The sequence below is a fragment of the Acinonyx jubatus genome, chromosome B3, assembly GCF_027475565.1.
Source record: "Acinonyx jubatus isolate Ajub_Pintada_27869175 chromosome B3, VMU_Ajub_asm_v1.0, whole genome shotgun sequence".
In the NCBI taxonomy this organism is placed as follows: domain Eukaryota; kingdom Metazoa; phylum Chordata; class Mammalia; order Carnivora; family Felidae; genus Acinonyx; species Acinonyx jubatus.
In genome coordinates, this window is record NC_069386.1 from 34,234,334 (window position 1) to 34,257,585 (window position 23,252).

General features: G+C 41.5%; 1 protein-coding gene and 1 long non-coding RNA gene across 6 annotated transcripts in view; one reads left to right on the top strand and one right to left on the bottom strand.

Moving 5' to 3' along the window:
- LOC106974198 (uncharacterized) overlaps positions 1–13,256 on the bottom strand; it is a 31,075-nt gene extending 17,819 nt beyond the window's left edge. For 4 of the 5 annotated variants that reach the window (XR_008299062.1, XR_008299061.1, XR_008299060.1 and 1 more), the window contains exons 1-3: positions 13,144–13,256; positions 12,818–12,940; positions 3,468–3,551 (exon numbers count right to left, since the gene is read on the bottom strand). This is a non-coding gene — a long non-coding RNA (uncharacterized LOC106974198). The remainder of the gene's footprint in view (positions 1–3,467; positions 3,552–12,817; positions 12,941–13,143) is intronic. The other variant, XR_008299059.1, reaches the window with a different exon arrangement.
- A 58-nt stretch (positions 13,257–13,314) lies between these two features.
- Positions 13,315–23,252, top strand: part of UACA (uveal autoantigen with coiled-coil domains and ankyrin repeats) — a 95,672-nt gene continuing 85,734 nt past the window's right edge. The window contains exon 1 of the mRNA XM_027067663.2: positions 13,315–13,568. Coding sequence (XP_026923464.1) covers positions 13,485–13,568 — 84 coding nt within the window. The 5' untranslated portion in view covers positions 13,315–13,484. The remainder of the gene's footprint in view (positions 13,569–23,252) is intronic.

Here is a 23,252-nt window from a genome sequence, read left to right on the forward strand (position 1 = left end):
CTGATCATGCCCTCCTCCTAGACACACTTCCTTCTTTTGGTTTGCAGGACCCCACACTCTTTTGGTTTTTCTCCTTCTTCACCGGATGTCACTTTTCCATATCTATCTCCTTTGTTCCTTATCTTCTCCCAACCCGTTCATATTGGAATGTCCTAGAGTGTCCTTGGCCCTCTTTTCTGTAGCTGTATTTCTTCCTTTGGTGACCTCATATAGTCTCATGCCAACTATATGCTGACCACAGCCAAGTTTATCTCTCCATCCCAGACCTCTGTCCTGGGCTCCAGATTTATACATCCAGCCTCCCACTTGCCATCTCCACTTGGATATGTAATGGACATCTCATAGGGAACATGTCTAACACCGAACCCCTGGTCTGCCCTATCCCACCCTGCCTCCGACAACCTACTCCGTCCACAGCCTTCCCCATCTCAGTAGACAACTTCCAAGTGCTCAGATTCATAACTGACTGCGTTTCATATCAATCTATCAGGAATTTTAATTGGCTCAACCTTCAAATATATCCAGAATCTGACCACTTCTCTACTGCTACTACCCTGGTCTGCTCACCATTGCCTCTTGCCTGGATTACTGCAAAACCATGATATGGTTTCCCATGTCCCTCCCAGAAAAGCCTTAAGCCCTCACAATATCCTACCAGGCACTACAGGATCTGGATCCCCGCCCCACCTTCCATCCCTCAGACTATCTCTATCTGTTGCCTTTTTTTCCATTCTGTTGCAGCTACCCTAGTGCTTTTCACATCTGGATCTTTGTTCTTTAGGAAGAACGATCAGTCTCAGGGAGTCTGAACTATGCCTGGCACTTAAGAAGCACCCAGTAAATATTCAACGAGTGAACAAATGAATGTTCTTAATCACTAGCTCTCCTGTTGCTTGATTCTCCTTTTTTTTTTTTTTAATTTTTTTTTTAACGTTTATTTATTTTTGAGACAGAGAGAGACAGAACATGAACGGGGGAGGGTCAGAGAGAGGGAGACACAGAATCTGAACCAGGCTCCAGGCTCTGAGCTGTCAGCACAGAGCCCAACGCGGGGCTTGAACTCACGGACTGCGAGATCATGACCTGAGCCGAAGTCGGCCGCTTAACCGACTGAGCCACCCAGGCGCCCCTGATTCTCCTTGTTTTTAATGATGCTGTTTACACCACTAGCTGCTTGAGATATTTATCTAGAATCTCAGTTTTGGACAGCATTGACTGGGCTCTTGAATGTTTTGATTTTTTATTTAGAATGCAGTGCTTTTATGATGTCAGGAGCATTAATATTAAAAACAAAGAGCAAACAATTGAAAAAACAACCCTTAGGGAACATGTCTGAAAGCTTGAGTCTACCTCAGAGTGGTTTTTCAACCTGGCACTCTCCACCAAACTTGTTCCGACTTGACTCAGAGATGAAACTGCAAATACGTAATTCTGAAAGTTCACACGACAATCGCCCATGACTTTATAAACGCACCGATTTTGTGAGTATTCATATTCTTTTTTAAAAAAATCTTTTAACGTTTATTCATTTTTGAGAGGCAGAGAGAGACAGCATGAATGGGGAAGGGGCAGAGAGAGAGGGAGACACAGAATCTGAAGCAGGCTCTGAGCTGTCAGCACAGAGCCCGATGCGGGGCGTGAGCCCATGAACTGTGAGATCGTGACCTGAGCAGAAGTCGGAAGCTCAACCGATTGAGCCACCCAGGTGCCCCATGAGTATTCATATTCTTAAACCTGAAACCAGAAGGTCAACGAATCCTTTGTTTAAAATGGCATTAAGCTAAATCTGTGTCTGAATTGTTTTCATTCAGAAAACTCAGTCACTTACATTATCCAATAAATCAACACTGACTTCCTGGGCACTTGCTGGAAGAAGCCATGACTCCTGCTTGAGGACATAGACCCGGAGTTACCCAGGAAATGACTACTCTGAATCTCTAGATGTGATTATATCTTCTTCACTTCATCTTTTCCATATTTTGGAAAAAAGAGGAAGTACCAGCAAAATGCAAAGACTAAAGCAAGCTGGTCTGTTATACTTTTCCTAACCCTAGTATCAAAAATACATTAGACTCAGCATAATTCGGGGCTGGAGTTCTCTTTTTATTTCATTGACTTGGCTCCTGGGGTGGGGGGGCTATAATCTCGGACAGCTGACAGTCTGAGATCTTGCTAGACCTGCCTGAGGGAACATGAGTTCTGGTGGTTCCAGAAGGATTCATTCTAACTGCCTCCCGTGGTGTGCTGGGGTGACCTCACAAGAGCCGACTGGTAAATTTCAAAGGAGTTGTTTTTTTTGAGCCGGTTGATGTCACATTGCTGTCTCTCCATGGTGAGAGTTGGAAGTTGACAGTTACTACAAACCTCCCCCCACCCCCACCAGCTGACCACCACCAAAAAAGTCAGCTATCAGACATTTTACCAGTATAGCAGGGGTTGAATTTCTTTTTCAACAGCCCTAGTTTTGTCAACAGGGATTTCTAAATTCCCATTTTCCAGTTTTGGTCTTTTTCTCTGAAGTATTTTAATTTTCTATAGCAAATCACTTACAGGTCATTTTATTTAAGTTTTGACTTTATCATTTGTTGTGTGTTTTTTGTCTTGTTGTTTTTGTTTTTTCTCTATGAGCAAATTCTTTACAAGTGGGAATCCCTGATTAGGCTTCGGTTTTACGTTTGTTTACACAACTCCATTTATAACTACATAGCATGATTAATAATTGCTGACTCTCTGTCCCGCCCCTTCTCTAATATTGATGTAATTTAGCCTATGTCAGCTTCCGCATCATCATTCTTAAAACTGGAGTAATGGTACATACTGCTCATTTACTTGCGGGGAGTATTAAAAAAATAACATGTAAAGGACTCGGCACGGTGCTGGGCACATGGCAATATCTCACAAACTTTTACTTATTGTGTAGTAATAGTGGCAGGTTTTGAGCCGTAAGAAGCGCACACACAAAAGGGTGAGATGGAATGCTTTGGTGAACAAATACTTTGACCTTTGTACCTTTATAGCTTAGGAACACGAATAAACCAATGTTTGCCGCCTGGTAGTTGAGATATTGGGTGTCCCTATCTAAGCGGATTGCTTTGCAGGTAGAAAGAGATCAGTGGAGAAATTATCTTTATACACTCAGAGTAACAAGGCGGATTTCGTAGATCAGTCAGATCAGGTTGATATTTCAGAGTTGTAGGACTGAGAAATGTTGGCTACTTCGTACCTTCTTGTTCTCCTGAAACATCCAAACGCCCTGTGTCCTCATTGCCCATCTTCCTTTTAACTGATGGTCATGATTCGCAGGAAAACAGAAGCAATGACAACAGTAAAGACCTTCTTCTTTTCCTTCCACAAATATAGCGACCTTTGTGCGTCTATACCTGTATTTTTTGTCTTCACTCGTGTTATTGCAGATGGCATGTCCAAGCTCCTATCTAAAGGATCACACCCCCCCTTTTCTGTTTTACCTTCTCTAGAGCTTAACTCCCATCTGTGTCCCCCTTCTTCAGTCCTTCTTCAGTCTTTCTCCTTGACTGGTTCATTCTCCCAGCCTACAAAAAAGTTTTAGTAGTTCTTAAAAAAACAAAGCCTTCTGTGGTTCCCTTGCCACTTTCCAGCTACTATCCCCTTCTCTGCTCTCCTTCACACCGCACTGGTCATAGCCTCTACCTCATTACCTTCCATTCTCTCTTGAACCCAGTTTACTCAGGCTTCTCTTTCCCGCCGGGAGCTGTTTTGTCATTAGCGGCATCCATAATGCCAAACCCAATGGTCACTCAACTGTCTTCATGCTCGTCCATCTCTCTGCAGTATTCTGCCTTTGAAAAACCACCCTCCCTTGATTGCTGGAGCACCACACTCTGGTTTTTTGACTGCCCTCTGGCCATCCCTGTCTGTCTCCTATGCGGGACCTTCTCCTCTTGGCCCTTGGCCTTTTTCTCCCATGATAGATCTCATCTGGTCCCATGGCCTTAAGCTCTATGCATTTGCCCAGGTTTCCCAAGGCTGTGTCTCTAGCCCCCTCCCCAAGGAGTTTCACTCTAGCTATTTAAGCCGCCTACTTAATATCTCCACCCTTGGCTCCCCAGTGGGCAGCTCCGACCAGCATGACCAAAATAGAACCCCTGGCTTTCCCTTCAAAACATAGTTCCCAATGTCATCCCCACTCAGTAAGTGGTATCTCCATCCACCTCGTTGCCTCAGGTTTCCCTCTCCAGATCCAGTCTACTAGGAAGTCACTTCTATTTCTAGACTGTATCCCAATCCTGTTCATGCCCTCCTGCTTTCCCTCCTAGTCACTTATGATCAATTCTTTCCCTAGAAGCAGGAAGACTTTTTTCAGGATATAAATAAGACCCCATCATCCCCTGCTTAATTAGCTTCCTATCAGGAAATCTTCATTAGCTTTCCATTAGAAAACCATCCCAAATCCTCACTTTGGCCTACAATCCCTACTTGTGTTGGCCCCAGGCTGCCTCTCCAAACTCATCTGGCTCATATTTTTCTCCCATTGTGCTTCAGCCACACTGGCCTTCCATATGCTCCTGCAACATTGCCAAGCTGGACCGCCCCTTTGTACTTTGGCATTTGCTCTTTCCTCTGCCTGGAGTGTTCTACTTTCACATCTAAACGTGGCAGCCTCCTTTCTGTCATTCAGACCTTAGTTCAGTCACTTCTCCCCAAAGCACTTCCCTGAGCACCCAATCTACGGGAGCTTATTCTCCAGCATGTTACTTTTTGTATTTTCCTCATATCTACCGTCTGCATTTATCTTGTCCACTCATCTGTTTTGTCTCCTTCCCACCAGCCTTGCTAGAATCCAGCTCATGAGACCCAGTGGATCCTTTCACTATTTTGGCCCCTGCTGTTTCCCTAGCGTTGCCTCACACATCACCTGTGACTAACCAACAACTGCTGTGTGAATGAATGAACGTTCTGGACGCCCAACAAAGGTATTTCTAAATGCAATAGTTGGTATCGTTGAGGAGACCGGCTGCTATACTGTTCCCTGCCCCACATAGAAAGCCACACCCACACGAGAAATTTCTTTTGGAAGGCAGCATCAGGAAAACTTTACCTCCATTGAGAACTTGCTTCACCTTTTCCTTTTCCACTATTAAAGCTGTCACTGATTGTTCCCGGTTTTGTTTTGCCCTGGCTCTTAGGAAGCTGAAAACCACATTTCAGACTCAAGGACAGCAGTAATCTTTGTTCCAACAGCGAACACAAATTCTCCCTTCCTCAGGCTCATTTCCTACTTTTGTTATGGGAAGCATGGCAATGACATTTGTGGTAAGTCACTTCAGCTCCTTTCTGGAGAGAAGTGTCCTTTAGACAAAAGCATGCAAACGTGTTGACATTCTGCCATAGGCTGGATAGTGTTGCCTTGGATAGTGTGCTCGCTCGTGAACGGGGGCTTTCTGGCTATATGTGTTCGTGTCGGAGTGGGAGCAACCTTTATTGTTGTTGGGTGATTTGCTGTGATTCATATTTGGGAATTCCCCAAGGTTACTCAGTTAGGGTTTACTTGCTTCGTGGGAGCCCAGCCCTCTGGGTGGTAAGGTTTTCAGGCTTATTGGCATTTGTTGACTTGATGAGTGTCACTTCAGAGTTAGGAGCTAAGACGTTGGATCGTGAGAGTTTATTATTCTTTCAGAGCTCTGCGTCTCAGTAGTGGAAGAAACATGCCTTTTAGCTTAGCTTTAAAATGCTGTGCCTTGATCTTCGGGAGATTCACGGGCCACGCCCCTCGAAGGTTCAAAGGAGCTGTTCTTAATTGTTGTTTGGGTTAGGGACGGTTTTGAAGTTTACAGAGCATAATACATACATGCTTCTACTTAGCATGGCAAAATTAAAACGTAACTCTTTTGAAGTCCAGGATGTATTGGTATTTTAATTTATTAGTTATTTCGAATATTTGCTTGTGGCAACAGTATTCATAAAATAGCCATAGGAAAAGTATACACTGATCAATTATTATTGAATATCTCTTGATGCTTGTACCAAACTGATACAGATGATATAAAGAATATATATGTGGCTTATCTATGAGGGTGGAATAGTGGACAAATGTCTCTGAATAATGTATGCTTTTAAAACAGCCCTAATGGCTTATATGCAAAGTGGAATAAAGTTGCAGTATTTAAGAATCATATTTTAATTAAAAAATTTCTCTCAAATCAGCATTGTAATTAAATATCACCAATTTGGTATAAATTATATTTTAATTTTTATGCTAATTTAAACATTGATGCAAGTCGTTTTGAAGAAGGGGCATGCAGGAAAAATTTTTAATCAACTATTCTTTTCCAAAAAGCAGAAGTCTGAGACTTTTGGTAACCAAATTCATCCATCCATCCATCTATCCATCTATAAATCCTGTATAATATTGTGCAAGGAACTCATTTTTAAAAGTTCTATTTATTTATTTAAGAGAGAGAGAGAGCCAGCAGGAACAGGGGAGGGGCAGAAAGAGAGGGAGAGAGAGAATCCCAAGCAGGCTCTTTGCTGTCAGCCCAGAGCCTGACTAGGGGCTCAATCTCGGCAACTGTGAGATCATGACCTCAGCCTAAACCATGAGTCAGATGCTAAACTGCCTGGGCCACCCAGGTGCCCTAGGAACTCATTTTTAAGATTAAATTTTTAAAAATACATGTTTTATCTACACTTATATCGATATAATTTTTATATAAAAATCAGGACTTACATAAAGATATATGAAATTGTAAAGATATTTTATGAAAATTCCAAATAGTACATTAAAAATATATAAAATAGGGGCACCTGGGTGGCTCAGTTGGTTAAGCCTTCGACTTCAGCTCAGGTCATGATCTCACGGTTTGTGGGTTCGAGCCCCACATCGGGCTTTGTGCTGACCGCTTGCTCAGAGCCTGGAGCCTGCTTCGGATTCTGTGTCTCCTTCTCTCTCTGCCCCTCCCCCGCTCAGGCTTTGTCTCACTCTGTTCCTCAAAAATAAATAAATGTAAAAAAAAAAACAAAAAAAAATAATATGCAATCTTATGTAATATGAAATATAATATATGTAATAAGCTGTGTTTACATACAGCTTTGTTAGAACATCTACCTATCCAGTATGGTGCCTATAGCCTTTCTTTTGGGATAATTTAAATCACTATAGTCCTTTTTTTTTTTCTTTTTTTTTTTTTTGAGAGAGAGAACGAGAGGGCACATAGGACACAAGTGGGGGAGGGGCAGAGGGAGAGATAGCCTCTTAAGCAGGCTCCCCACAACCCTGGGATCATGACCTAAGCCGAAGTCAAGGGTTCAATGCTCAACCAACTAACCACCCAGGTGCCTCAGGTCAATAGTAATTTTAATTTAAGTAATTGTAAGATCATTGTTAAACATGCATCATAAAGCTTGGGCCACTTACCAAGTGCATTTGAATATGAGATTTACCTTGAGTTATTTTATCTGCAATGTTTTTTCATTAGCAAAGATTGGCATGGAGTGTACCAGTCACATAATTTATCAGTAATTTAGTTATTCAATCCAGAGTATTTACTGATACCTTGCCAGAATTTAAAAATTCCCCTGAAGATCCGGAAGGCAAAAATTATAAGGAGAAAAAGTAAAAATTTCATTTAAATTCTATGGAGATAGTCTTTATCGGCCATATTTTCAACTCAAAAGCAAGAAGCTTTCTTTATCTACTTATTCAGGAGTGCTGGAATCTTGGGAGTCTTTGGCTCACTGTTTGTGCATATCCTGGTATCCTAGCCAAGATAAGAAAACCCCAAGGTCCAGGAAAGTTTACTGTGGAGTCAGACAGTTACTGATCCCTGAACCAAATGCTTTATGTTTATCTGGGCTCCAGGACAAGTAAGACTGTTTTTAAGAGAGGCAATCAAGAGCTTCTGCCTTTGAACCATGTGTACCTAGGGCCATTGATCTCATTAAAGCGAAGCATTGGTATTTCTAGAGCTTTGTATAATCAAGACTTGATAACAGAGGTTATTTTTCACCAAATGAAACGTGTTGTTCTTTCTTTCTTTCTTCCTTCCTTCCTTCCTTCCTTTCTCTCTCTCTCTCTCTCTCTCTTTCTTTCTTTCTTTCTTTCTTTCTTTCTTTCTTTCTTTCTTTCTTTCTTTCTTTCTTTCTACATTAAACCTGGATTCAAAGAAATAACTGAGTATCTCAACTGCTTTTTTTAGGTGTAAGCTCAATTATGCCAAGGAAGTTGCTGACCATGCCCCTCCCTGCTCTTTTGCTCCCTTTTTCAATATTGAAACCCATGGCACATTTGGTGTGTTGTAGGTGAAAGGCAGTCTGTAAATGCCATGGAGGACAGAGAGATAGATGGAAAGCAGGCCTCTTTGGGAGATAGCTAGCAGACTTAACGATCGCTATAGCAGAGTGATAATTTCTCCATGGGAGAAATTAGAGAAGGTTCTGTAAGAGGGAACTGACATCCCTACGAGTTTTTGAGCTGAGTAACTAAGAAAACTCACACAAGTGCCTATGGTTCTAGGGAGCAGAAGCCACCCTTTCTTCCCACTTTTCTTCTTCTTACTCTAGATTTTCCAGAATGGGGTCATCGGAGAGCTTACTAGAGATGCAGATGGTTTTTGAATCAGTGCCAAAGATGACCTATTATTTATTTTTTAAAAGCTCTCTCATGCAACGTGTTTTAGTTTTGAATGTGGCAAGAGAAGAGGGTGTGAGAACTGCCTCAGGTCTCACATTCCTGGGGCTGCTGTAGGAGTCGTGGCTGGGGGTGCCCTTCTTCATGACCTCGTGGCCACACGTGGCTCTGGCAGCTATGCCCTGGCATCTGAGCCGGGAGACCATGGTTCCCTCCAAGGAATTTTGACGGGGCTTTGTTGGCTGGGTTCCCTGGGCTACCCGGAGTGGCAGGAAGCTCTAAAAGTGAGGAGGGAAGTCATTGGACACGAAGTTCATAACCAGAGTTTGTCTGGAAGATTTTCCTGTTTCAAAAGGGATCTTTTTATGTGTACACTTGATTTTGTGTGTCAGTTCTTTATGTTCCTAAGGAATGGTCTTCGTCGGCTTGTTGCCACTGTCATCAGATTGTTATCAGTAGGCATCTCCCAACTGTGCTCTCTGTACCTGCTCTGGCTGGTCCCCTCGGCATCCTCTTCCTCCCTGGTGTTCCTTGTCACCTGTGGGCACTCACTGAAGCTCCGTCCACTCTTGGATACCATCCCTTCATCCACACTTATCTCCTGCTTTTTGCCTTCCCTGAATACCACCCACATCCACGATCCTACTCTGCAGTTCAGTGAGTAGTCGTTTGCCAGCTGAGCTATACATGTTAGCTTTGTTCCCCGGTCTAGAACACAAGCTCCTTGACAACAGGGGTCAAGCGATAGAGGTGGTAAGGAGACTAACTTTGCCCGTTGGTATTATTTGAGAGCCTTTACATTAAAATGCTTTTCTAAACATCATTTCCCTTCCTGGCTTCATAAATTGTAACACATAAGCAAAACAAAAGCTTTCATACAGGTTCGGTATGGTAACAAATAAAAATCCATCCACGTTTGATAAGTGCCTTTTGCTCTGAAGGGAAGATAAAAATAAACCATAGTGATGATAGTGAACAAAACCAAACCTGTCTGGCCGAGTGCTAATAATAGTGACTTTACTTCATGTAGGGGGCTTCCAGATCAATATAAAAAGCCTCACTCCATATTCAAGCCACTGCTATTTACTTAGCTGTTCTCAAATGGGAATAAGCAGACATCAGCTATCAAGTTTCTAGCCTGGAAAAATCCATAAAGGCCACTGGACACAGACACCGTGGGGACATCATACAGACAGTTCATAAAAATAACTTGCCCAACATTTTTGGAAACTGATGCAGGCTGGGCTTGTGGCTCTGTCTGTTTCCTTTGGTTTATCCAGTAACAACAGAGAAGAAGCCAGTTACCAGGGCTATGAGAACTTGGATGCTACAGGAGATAGCCACTACTCCTACTCATAAACAGGGGGTTGCCAATCCTGTCCATGAATACTTGGAACAAACAACCGTTATGCACTCTAAAAGAGTGCATCAATCCATTCAGAGATATTTATTGAGCACTTACCACTACGTGCTAAGTATCAAAAGAGACTCAAACATATATCAGTTATCCCCTAGTTTTAAGGAATTTGGAGTCTAGTAGCGAAATGCTTGTTCAGAACATATCTGTTAGTATCCTAGGAGACCCAATTTAACCCGTTGGAGGATGGAGAGATCACTTTCAGTGGAGTGATCAGAGAAGGCTCTAGGATAGAGGAGGGCACTTAGAACAGATGTATGATTTAAAAAACCTTTTTATTAAAGTATAGCACACACACTTAAAAGCGTACATCTCGTAAAGACTACAGCCTAACTGAATTTTCACAAATGGAACACACTAGTTACATAACCAGCGCTCTGCTTAGGTAACCAGATGGAATAGTACAGTACTCCAGAAGACACCTCGTGCCTTTTTCCAATCATTCCTGGAGGAGTATGATTTTGTTAGCTGAATGTAGATAGCAAATGACTGGAGGAGGGAATAGCCTCATAAAGATGTGGAAATGGAAAGGCATGACCCATGTTTGAGGAATGAACTGAAGAGTAATTTGCTTGGAGCGTCAGATGGAGAACAGGGTTGAGCTCATGTTGTAGAGCTTTAAATGCCAAGTAAAGGAGTTAGATTTCCTTCATTAGCTGCTGAAGGTTTTCGAGCAAGGGAGGAATATTTTGTTAAGACTTTTGAGGATGGCTGGTAATTTACTGGTGATGGGAAAGGTGAGACTGGAGGTTGGATGACTGGTTGGGAAACTTCTAGAATATCCCGATATGGGAGAATTTTGGCTTTGTAGTGGCAGGTGAAGACAGAGACACAACTGTCCACAGGCACCCTTATTAAGAGCCACCAGGGGCGCCTGGGTGGCTCAGTTGGTTAAGTGTCTGACTTCAGCTCAGGTCACGATCTCACGGTCTGTGAGTTCGAGCCCCGCATCGGGCTCTGGGCTGATGATGGCCCAGAGCCTGGAGCCTGCTTCCGATTCTGTGTCTCCCTCTCTCTCTGACCCTCCCCCGTTCATGCTCTGTCTCTCTCTGTCTCAAAAATAAATAAACGTTAAAAAAAATTAAAAAAAAAAAAAAGAGCCACCAAAAATTGTATGGTTGTGGATCTGAGGAAAGAGGAAGAGTCAAAGAAATTTCCTTTCATAGAACTAATCAAGACAAAATTCACTGTTAATTACTTTTTTGTTAAGGGCTAACGCAATCTTTGGATGCTGCCTCTCCAAGAGAGCTCTAAAAAAAAATTTTTTTTAACAGTATTTAAATAAAACCTTGAGTTACTTCTAAGGAAATTCTAAAGGAAGCCACTGACCTTTCAGACAAAAAGAATCCATTGTTAGTCAGAAACATGGACTGTTTGTCTTTTCAAATGGGTGCCTGCTAGAATAAATATTTTGCTGGGAAAAATGGACCCTAATGATGATTGAAGATGTCATATTAAAAGCAAATTACTGGGTGTTGCTCACCTGCCTTTCTTCATCTTTCCTTTAAAAAATTTTCTTCCTTTAAAAAAGTGTTTATTTATTTGAGAGAGAGAGAGAGCAAGCGAGCAGGGGAGGGGCAAAGAGAGAGGGAGACACAGAACCCAAAGCAGGCGCCAGGCTTTGAGTGGTCAGCACAGAGCCTCATATGGGGGGCTTCAACTCATGAACCGTGAGATCGTGACCTGAGCCGAAGTCAGATGCTTAACCGACTGAGCCACCCAGGCGCCCCTCTTCGTCCTTCCTTTAAATGATTCTCATTAATCCGAATTTCTGGACAGGATGAATTAATTCATTAGCTTTAGTGTATTTTTGCAGAAAATGAAAAATATTTTGAAGAAAAGGCCATGATATGTTCTCCTTTGGCAACTTCTTGTATCACTTTGGCTATGTGGGTCATTTTTTTTTTTTTTTTTAAATAAGTTAAAGTATCAAATCAGGCTTTGCTTCTTCCATCAGATCTTCCTTGAACTTAGACTGTAGAACTGGGCTATCTATGTTGTCTCCTAGCAGCTGAGGCAAACTCTACATACTTTAGTGAGATTACCTGTTTTATTGTCTTACTCACTAGATTGATTGTAAACTTCCTGGATGCAAAGCAACATACCATGTTTATTATTTTCCCTCTGGTAACTAGCTGTGTATAGTACTCCTTAAACATATGTGTGGGTTGAATGAATAAATGAATGGATTGGATTCAGAGAATTGTGATGTCTTAACAAAATCTGTGCAGACTGATCTAATAGATATTAGTTAAATACTTTTTGTTGCGGGGGGGAGGAGGAAGGAGGACAATTACAGCTGAGAACCAAGAAATATGTTACTATCCATATTAATTTATAAGTTTTTACCTGAAATAGTATTACTGAAAGCCTGGATTCTCATTGGAAGATCCAGGCTTTTTTCGTTTTCTTTTTTGGAGGAGTACAAGCTAATTCAGTAGGCTAAGTAGGGAATACTAGGGCAGAGAGGGAAGATGAAGTGAGAAAGCAAAAAGTGTAGCAAAATGTGACTATATGGAAAGCACTAGACCTTGTTTCCTCTTTTTTCCTTGGCACAGCACAAAGGGTTAGAGGTATACTTATTTCTTTTTCTCAAAAATTTCGTCTCTCCTTTTTTCACCACTGTCTTTACCACTATGTTTTATTGATGCTCTCCCACTCTCTCCCCCGCCATTCCATCTTTCTCTCTAAAGCAGCAGGTTCTTCCCCAACAAATAATCACTGACCATCTAACATTTACTGTAACGTCTTTCAAAGTCTGTTCTTAACTGTATGTTTTTCTGTAGCGCCCGCACCTTATTCCTTAGAGGCTGTGGTATGTTTCCGGAGTTTAGATGCGTGTGGTTGTTTCCAGGCACTGGGATTTGTGTAGTAAAACACCGGCCGACGGCAGGGAAGTTGAAAGCTGTGTGTTCTTCCTGGGACCAGACGAAAGAAAGGGAACTTAACTTGGGAAAAAGCACATGGGTAGGAGATGGGGGGGGGGGGGGGGGATCCGGCCAATACGCGAGCTGGCTTAGGTTGGACCCTCTGCTCTCTTTAGACTTGAGACCACTAAAATAGGCAGGCACCGGTGGCCTGGAGACTGGTTCCCACGTCCTTCCAAGTAGCCACCGCTCACCTACGCCAGTCCCGCGGCTGAAGTTCTAAACTTTTCTTCCAGCAGGGAGAGGAAGGGTGTTAAGAAGTTTGGAAGGGAAGTCCCGCCCCCTTCCCGGATTCCGATTGGCCGGATCCGGCCCCACCCCCGCCAGGGCCGCAGGAGGATTGGCTGCGGAAGGGGAGCCCCACCGCAGGCCCGGAGCCGGGGGCAGCCGGGGGGCCCCCCAGGTGGCAGGTGGGGCCGGGACCGCCGGCGCCGCCTCCGTCGCCTCGCCGCGCGCTCGCAACCCGCACACTTGAAGGTTCGCGCGCGGCTCGGGCGCGCCGCGCCGCCAGGAGCCGGACTGCGAAGACTTGGCCATGAAGAGTCTCAAGTCCCGCCTGAGGAGGCAGGAGGCGTCCGGCCCCGCGTCGTCTGGCGCCGCCGTCGCCACCGCCAGCGCGGTGAGTCCCATGGCCCGTGCGTGTCCTGGGCTGCCAGGGCTGCCGGCGCTGCCCTCCCGCGAGCCGCGGGGTCCTTTGCTCGGAAGCGCGCGCCGCCCTGCTCAGCCTCCTCTCAGCTCGTCCCTCTCCGTCGTCCCGGGGACTCCTCCTCCCTTGGGCCGGGGCTCGGCGTCGGCGCGGAGACCCTGGAGACCCTCCCCGTCGCCGCCACGGCACAGCCCCCGCCGCTCACCCCCAGGTCCCCGAAACTCCTGGATGAAACCCCGGCGCTCCGGGATTCAATTGGCCCCACTCCTCCCTCCATCCCGGGTTTCTGGCCCCCCTCTTCCCCGGCGACCCCGGCCCCTCCCCTCGCCCGGGGCTGGCCCGGTTCCCCACGCGCGTCCTGTCGGGCCGGGCCCGCGGGGGGCCGGGACGGGGGGGACTAGCGCCCCACGATCCGGGTGGGCAGGGCAGCGGCCCGGGTGCCGGCCCGTCGCACTCCGCACCCTCCTCGGGTCCGAGACTCCGAGGCCCAGGGGACGTCGGGTGCTGGCCGCCGTCGCTGTATCACTGGGGAAGCTGGATTTCTGAGTGAGGCGGACGGACTAGGGCGCAGATGCAGACAAAGCATCGTAGGGAGCGGTCCTGGAAGTGGTGGTGACGCTGGGAAGGTGGTGGTCCTGCGGGGCCGAGCTTCACCTGTGGGACAGACGTGCGGGGGGACAGGCGGGCGGCGCTCGGCAGCCCGGCCTCAGCGTGCACGCTCACGAGTACTCAGGGCCTCTCTCTAGTTGGCAGCAGATCAGAAATCTTGAGAAACAGCCTGACTGCAGATGTTGGGATTTGGATAATTTGGCAAGTCCGAAGAATGGCAGTGTCATCAAAATTCTGCGTTATTAAATGAAAGGTTGCTTTAAAAAGTCGCGAAGAGTCAGAAACGTACACGAGATGGGATGCCCAAACTGCCCAGTTTGCCCACTTGGAGTTACTAAAAGGGGCCTTTATAATGTGGCACAAATTGTACTAAATGATTCTATGTGCTTTTTATGAGAATACTATTTAATCTGCTTCTGGTTAGGAGTTAATTCAGAATTGTGGCTTTCTCTTCACCTACTTCTGCGATGTTTTTACTCGGTCTTAACAGGACATTGTGGCAAAACTAGGCTCTTTAATTTCCAGTTAAAAAAAAAAAAAAGGAAAGTTATAGATGGCACGATACTTGATGATTTGAAGTTTAATAAAGCATGGACTTGTTTTATAAGCACATAAGAGATTTCTTTGCTTCACGTTGTTTTTTAAAATAATAATTGACAAATATTTAGTGATATCAGAGGTCACCATAGTTAAAGATTAAACTTTTTTGTAGTGCAGGTTGCCTTTCAGCTTTGTAAAAGATAAGCTTTTCTATATTTATTTGCTATATTTTCCCATTTTGTTTGGCTACAGATCCACATCCCACTGGGAGGTTTCTATACCTTAATTTTATCCTGTTTTCTCCTCTAGAAATGCAGAGTATTTAATTGTTATTGCTGTTAGCCTGCCAGTTTGCATTTTATACATTTGGAACATGAAGTGCATCTCTCCAACCTTAAATCTTTAGTATTTACTAAACTGAGCATTCTTTTTCTTAAAATAGCATAAAGATAAAGAGAAATACATAGTATAAAAAAGACAGAATCTGCCTGCTTAGAAAACATGAACATTTTGGGGCGCCTAGGTGGCTCAGTCGGTTAAGCATGCAGCTCTTGGTTTCAACTCAGGTCCCGATATCATGGTTCGTGAGTTTGAGCCCTGCTTCATGCTCCATGCTGACAGCGCAGAGCCTGCTTGGGATTCTCTCCCTTTCTTTGCCCCTTCCCTGCTTATGCGCACGCGCTCTCTCTCTCTCTCTCTCTCACTCTCTCTTAAAATAAATAAATAATAAAAAAGAAAAAGTGAGCATTTCTGTTTAAGTTAGACATTAGAATAAATTTTGTAAAATATTTAAATGAAAATAAATGAGTGTGATGATGAATAACACCAAACCAAGATAGAATGAAATGAATGTACAGGAGAAATAGATTCCTTTTGCTTTCAATCTATACCATAATCCCAAATGTCAGGCAGATTTGGTCACACGTGTATATATTGTTGGTGTTACCAGTTAATTGCATATTCCTTCAGAGTGTAGCATATACAAACAAATATGAATATAAATATTCACCCTTTATGGGAATGATAGCATACTGTACTTATTCTATATCATTTTTAAATTGTAAATAATTAGGCCCAATCAGAGCTTCTTCATTCAGATCCTTGCTGTGATATGCAATGATGAATAAACCTGTGTATATTTCAAGTTTATGTGTGTATGTATGTGTGTGTGTGTGTGTGCATGTGCGTGTAGGATCAGTTTCTAAAAGAATTGCTGGGTTAAAGGATATGCGCATTTGTAATAGTGAAGAATGTTAAATTTCCTTCCATACATCATGTACCCAATGTGTGAGAAATTATTTCTTCCATGCTTTTAAGAGCCTGCTGCATGTTTTCTTTCTTTCTTTCCTTCTTTCTTTCTCTTTCTTTCTTTCTTTCTTTCTTAAATCACAAAATTTTATTGAAAATCACTAAAGACCTAAATAAGGAGATAAATAACCATGTTTTGGATTGGAACACTCATTATCTTAAAAACATCAACTTTCAATTGGCCCATACATTCAATGCTGTTCCAATCCAACTCCCAATAGATCTTTTCTCTTTTTCATGAACAGTTTATCCTTTGCATTTTTCTATTGGGTTGTTGATTTTTTAAATTCATTTGTACATACTTTATGTCATGGAAATTAGCCATTTTAGTAGGAGTAATATTTTTTCTTAGTTGGTTATTCATCTTAGGACTTTGTTTATGGTGGCTTTTGCTATGCAGAAAGTGGTTATTTTTATGCAATTCAGTTTATCAACCTTTTGTGACTTTTAGGTTTACATTATATTTTCATCTTTTTACTCTGTAATATTAAGCAAAGAAAAAAATCTACCTAATTTCTTTTAGTTTTTTAATTTGCTTCATGTTTAACATATAAGTGTTTGATCCATATAGAATAATCTGGTGTAAGGCATATCTATATCTATATCTATATCTATATCTATATCTATATCTATATACATGTATATATATATGTATATATATGTGTGTGTGTGTATATATATATATGTATATGTGTACATATATATATATATGTATATGTATCTTGCTTCCCCTCCTGCCTTTTACCCCCATGATTACCTAATTTGAATCTTAAAGCAGTCATTTAATTATCATGGTAATCATCATAATGTTCTCTGCACAACTTTGATTTGAGGAAGAAAAATCTTAACATGTGTATTTCATAAATCTTTTTCTTCTTGTATTTATTTAAGGTTATTTATTTGAAAGAGATGCATTAACAATAGACTGAGGTATGTAAATATTTTATAGTATGTGAAATACAGATTATTAGCTTAACATGCTAAGTTATATGTAGAAAAAGTCATTTAAAATATTTTGAATAGTACCATGGTTATAAATATGCCAATGAGTTTAGAGTTCACTCAACAGTGGTTATGTTTATATATATATATAAATGTAGTTCATAATTATAACTTGTGGGTAAAATACATTTGAGAGTTTGTCCTATACTAGATGAATCTGGAGATAGCTGCATCTTTTAATCATAAAATAAAACTATTTTTGTTGTTGACATTTATCTTAATCACTAAATTGGAGCTTCAGATTTCTGAAAGGGATAATTGAATGACTGTAAATGCTATTTCAAATCTAGTCAATTACATATGCAATTATATGTACAATTATGTATACAATTATGTGTACAGTGAGAATAGACTATTCCGTTTTCACCTAGTTCAGACTAGGAAAATTGAGTAATTAAAATTAAGAGACTGTATTTCCAGAACAGTCACAGTAACAAATACTGTTAACAGACATTTTGGAAGGGGGTTCCACTTAAACTGTACTTATACTTATCATTTGTAGTGGAGTAAATGCTGATTGTTAGTTATCTCTGAGATGGGAGGTTCTGCAGTTAGTTTTCTGCTGTTTCTCTAGGCTACTCTGATTTGGGGGCAATGAATTTTATGAATGAGCAACCAAATACGTTCTAAAGCATCTTGTTAATATCTCAGTAACCTGAAAAAATATTGGTGTTTCTAAACACATTTAGAGTTACAGATACAGCAACTGAAAAATATCTTCAAAAAAATTCCTTTGATTCCCACTAAGAACACAAGTATGAGATGTTTAGAAAGTATAAAAGATTAAATTTTGTCTCAGTTATGATTTTGAGAAGCGTTTTCTGTTTTGGAGTACATTTGAAAAGATGTTAACATTATTATTATAACAATGATTTTTGGGTAATGTGAATAGTAAGAATTAAGATCACAAATTGTTACATTTAAACTCATGATACTTAATTGAGCATTGTTTACTCAATTTCATTTAGGATACCAACCTTTATTTTTGTTGTTTTCTTTTAAAGATTTTATTTTATTTTTTTAAGTAATCTCCACACCCAACTGGGGATCAAACTCACGACCCTGAGATCAAGAGTCGCATGCTTCATGACTGAGCCAGTCAGGCGCCCCCAGGATGCCAACCTTTAATTAAAAACGCTTAACTTAATTAAAGTTTTGTTCAGACAATTTCCTAGAGTTATCCCTGCATTGCATTTCTTGTGGTTCTTGAAGGAAGATCACAATAAAGAAGCCCTGTTTTTATACTTTTGATTTTAACTCCAGGTGATCATGCTTATTTGAATTGCTGAATTTTATTATAATACTAAAGCAGACAGTTGAATTGGTACACAGGGAATTCAAGAACTTAAATGATGAGTAGTTAAGGATTTCTTTTTTAAGTTTATTTATTTATTTTGAGACAGAGAGAGGACAAGTGGGGGAGGATAAGAGAGGGAGAGAGAGAATCCCAAGCAGGCTCTGCACTGTCCTTGCTGAGCCCAATGTGGGGCTCGAACTCACAAACTGTGAGCTCATGACCTGAGCCAGAATCAAGAGTCAGATGCCTAACTGATTGAGCCACTCAGGGACCTGAGTAGTTAAGGATTTTAATTACTTCTTTTTTTTAAAGTTTATTTATTTGTTTTGCAAGAGGGTGGGGAGGGGCAGAAAGCAAGGGAGAGAGAGAGAATCCCAAGTAGGCTCTGCACTGTCAGCTCAGAGCCTGATGGGGTGGGGGTCAGGGGGGCAGGGGTTGATCCCATGAACTGTGAGATCATGACCTGAGCGGAAACTAAGAGGCGCTTAACTGAGCCACTCAGGCGCCCCTTAATTGCTTATTAATAAGAGTGAAATAATGATTGTAAATCTTTGTTTATTGTGCACGATCCACATTTTTCAAATTTAAAATTATTAGTTCAGGAATTGGACCCTATTTAGTTTGGAAAACGTTGATGGAACACATAAGTTAGGCTCAAGAGTGAATTATAATTAAGTCCTCTGTGAAGAAATAGGTAATTCCAAGTTGGAAGTAGAAAATGCGTAAGTGGAGCTTGGAATCCTCTGTCACACTAGCAAGCAAGGGGGCTATCAAAGGTTCGGACTCAGGAGCCAACTTGAAGAGGTTCCCACGTGGCCAGTGCTGGGACAGTTCCATCATCAATAAGGATAATGTGGCAGTGTACTAGTCTTTAAATCTGTGCATTCATAATAATGATTACAAAACAAAGAGAAACTTGTCACTTTTGGAGGATGTTAGGGAGCCGATGTAGTCTTTTAAGAACCAGAAAATAAAGACAAAGAATGAAGTATGATACTTTTCCTTAAGCCAACCAAGTATTTGATGAGGGAGGTTTCTTTTTTATACAAGGTGTTTTCATCCCAGCTGATAGATGAAGTTGGGATGATGGAATTGGTATATGTCACAGTTTCCCAGCTCCTATTGAATTGATGGATCTAGAGCACAGACAGTGATTATCAGTGGCTACTAAGGTCTCAAAGGGAAAGACAACCAGATGGGTTGTTGTCTATTTCTCCCGATAGAAATATTCATTACTACCTATGGATAGTCTTGCCCAAAGAGCCTCCATTTAACAGAAAATACAGGTATAGAGCAACATGGGGATGCAGTGAATGTAATTGTGATCATGGGAAACTCTTAGAACAAATGGCTTAGTTTCTTCAAAAGTAAATTATAATAAGAAAAAAAATGGAGAAATCTGGAGATTAAAAGAGATTTAGGAGACATATTAACCAATTGCAATGATAGACTTCACTTGGACCCTGATTAATCATAAAAATAAAATGAGGCAATGTAAACACCACCGGGATAAGTGATGGCATTGTGGAACCATTACCTAAAAAGATTTAAATGTGATCATGGTAGCGATGTGGTTATGTTTGCAAAGAGTTTTTATCTTTCAGAGAAACATTTAGAAGTATATTGTTTACAGATGAAGCGATGTGAAGTCTGGGATTTGTTTCCAAATAATCTGTGAGTGGGCGGATGGGAGAAGTGAGTAGTAGGGGGTAGAGTTGAAACAGGGTTGGTCATGAATTCATTGTTGTAGTTGGCTGGTTCATGATACTGTTGTATTTACTTTTGTGATACTATTGTATTTTGTGTATGTCCTAAAAATTCCGTAATGAGAAAGATCTAGCCACAGCCTTCAAAAGTTTTAAGAGCCAGACATATAATACAGTATGTTAAAAGCCAGGGAGTGATAGAGGTGTATATAAATTGCTGTGGGTGCACAGATGTGTAGGGTGGAGGAGGAGGAGGTGAAAAGGTGAAGCTTGAGCCTGGGCCAGATAGACAGTTTGAAGGTTGTCCAGGCCAAAGAACAGCAAACGCAGTGGTGTAGAGCTTTGAAATTCCATAGTGCGTTGAGGGAGCATCAGATGTGGAAAGGAACCTTGGTGTTACCATAGAGGGTGGCACAGATGAGGTGCGGATGAAAATTTCAGAGTGAGGAGCTGGAGGGTGGCAGCCAGAGGGGAATAAAGGAAAGCTTTTCTTTTTTGTTAACTTGAATTAAGAATTTGAATTCCTGGGCGCCTGGGTGGCTCAATCCGTTGAGAGTCTGACTTCGGCTCCGGCCCTGGTCTCACAGCTTGTGAGTTCGAGCCCTGCGTCGGGCTCTGTGTTGACAGCTCAGAGCCTGGAGCTTGCTTTGGATTCTGTGTTCCTCTCTTGCTCTGCTCCTCCCCTGCTCATGCTGTCTGTCTGTCTCTCTCTCTCTCTCTCTTTCTCTCTCTCTCTCTCTCAAGAATAAAGAATTTGAGTTCCTTGACAAGTTTAAGTCCTTGTCCAGACAGATTTCTCAATTGGTAAAATTTCATGTGAAGAAATTATTGTATGGGTAGGAGTTAACAAGTTTATCCTTCTTTTCTTTCCTGCTTAGAATGAGCTAATAGCCAGCAACATACTTGGTAAAGAAATCTACATCCAAGAATATTAAACTTAAACATTACAACTCCTGTGTTTTGTCTCTATCCTATTAGAAGACTTAAGCGTCCTGTTAGCAATCATGCAAACATTTGCCTTGACACCTAAGGCATATAATAAATTGTCGAACATTTCCACCTGCTTGAGCATAGTTATATAAGAGCGATCAAATTGATTTCTGTAGGAAATTTGCCAAAAAATGATGGTTGAAATGCACTTCCTGAAATTATAAACAGAATGGCAGGATAATATACACTTGATGCCTCCTTATTCTGAATCGTAAAATAATTAAAAGCTTTATATAGCTTTTCTCTTCTAGGCTTAAATATATAACACAAAAAGACAAGAAAAGAATTACCCTTTTGTGGTCACAAAAACGGTTTTGTCTGTTGGATTTTTGTTAGCCTCGGAAGTCTTGACTATTAACGAACATTGATGAATTTATTTCAGAATGGTATAGTCTCCAAAGTGATGTGCAAAAGATGAGCCATGACAGTTACTAAAGCTGTGGTGAAGGATGAGATGGGATGAACTGTATAATTGAATCAGACCTGGCAAGTGCCCTGGAGGGAGAACAAGTGTATGACTGAAGCAGTCAAGATAAGTGACTGCCTATTGTTTTAAAAACCTTCCCCTCCCCGTGCCCTAAGAGTCATACATGTTCAGTATAGAAAACAAAATACAGTTGAAGATAAAGAATAAAATAAGTCACCCGCATGCTTTTTACTATGCCATAAGCCACTGGTCATGCTCTTTTTAAAGATTGCATATTGCCTCTTTATTATTCAATCACAATTTAATTATCTTGATAACAGTGATGATACATGTATCATTTTTTGGATCATCTTTGATTCTGATAAGCTTTGTACTTAAAATTATAAGTAATTTGAAATGATTTGAGCAGATACAAATGTCCCACCAGGAATACTTAGCAAATACTAGTCAATTACGTAAAAAGAAATTATTGGTAAGAAATCCAAGTGCCAATAGGCAATATGTACTGAGCGTGTATGTCCGGCATCATTTAAAGTGTTTTGCATTAGCTTACTTAATCCTGACAGCAACCCTAAGGAGTGGGTACTATTGCTATCATTTTACAGACAAAATTAAGTAATTTGTGTGCCTAAGGTGTCATAGCTAATAAGTGGACATCAGGTAACCTGACTCTGGAACTCACGTTTTTTTTTTTTTTTTTCCCAACGTTTTTTTTTTTTTTATTTATTTTTGGGACAGAGAGAGACAGAGCATGAACGGGGGGAGGGGCAGAGAGAGAGGGAGACACAGAATTGGAAACAGGCTCCAGGCTCCGAGCCATCAGCCCAGAGCCTGACGCGGTGCTCGAACTCACGGACCGCGAGATCGTGACCTGGCTGAAGTCGGACCCTTAACCGACTGCGCCACCCAGGCGCCCCAAGGAACTCACGTTTTTAACCATGTGAACTGATAGAATTTCCAAGTGATGGCATTTGAATCTTAAACCATGTATGTACCGAAGAAAATGAGAGAGAGGAAGGTTTAGAGGGAAGGAAGGCCTTTTATGCTAAGTCTCAAAACCAATTTGTGTTCCTTCCAGCAGTGTAGAAAGTGTTGCATTCACTACACCCTTCCAAAATGGGCACTATCATTTAAACCCATTTGTCGACCTGATCGGAAAAAAATTACAGCTTTAATCTGGGTTTTTGATTGCTAGGGAGTGTGAACATATTTCTAGGCTTATTGCCACTTTTAGTTTTTGTACTTAATTTTGTGATAATTGATACATTAAGAATCTTGGATTTTTTACATTCACTGTAGAATGTAACTAGTGGTATAAAAGTCTTTAATTTGTCCTATTCAACTTTTGTCTTGAATTCTGCTTTGTCATATTTTGTGATATTATCCCTTTTTGCTTTTGTGTGTGTGTGTGTGTGTGTGTGTGTGTCTTTGCCCAACATATTATCCTAGCATTCTTGGTTTTAAATATTTTAGAGAACAAATTGGTGAAGCAAGATCTGAGAATCCAGTAGAACTAAAAATTGTGGGTTTACTAGCTGGAGGTGTGTGCACACAAGTGTGTACCATAGGGTATATAGTTTCTTGGCAGGGGAGGATGATACATTTTTAATACTGACCTTATTGATATGTTGTCAAGGTTTGACAAATTAACATTTTATATTTAAAAAAGCACTTTATGAAATATCGACATTCATGGCAATGGCTAAGTAGATACATGTGGAAAAGGGAGTGTTTTCTTAGCTTCAGAAAAGCCAAATTGTCGGCCAAAGAATGTCCAC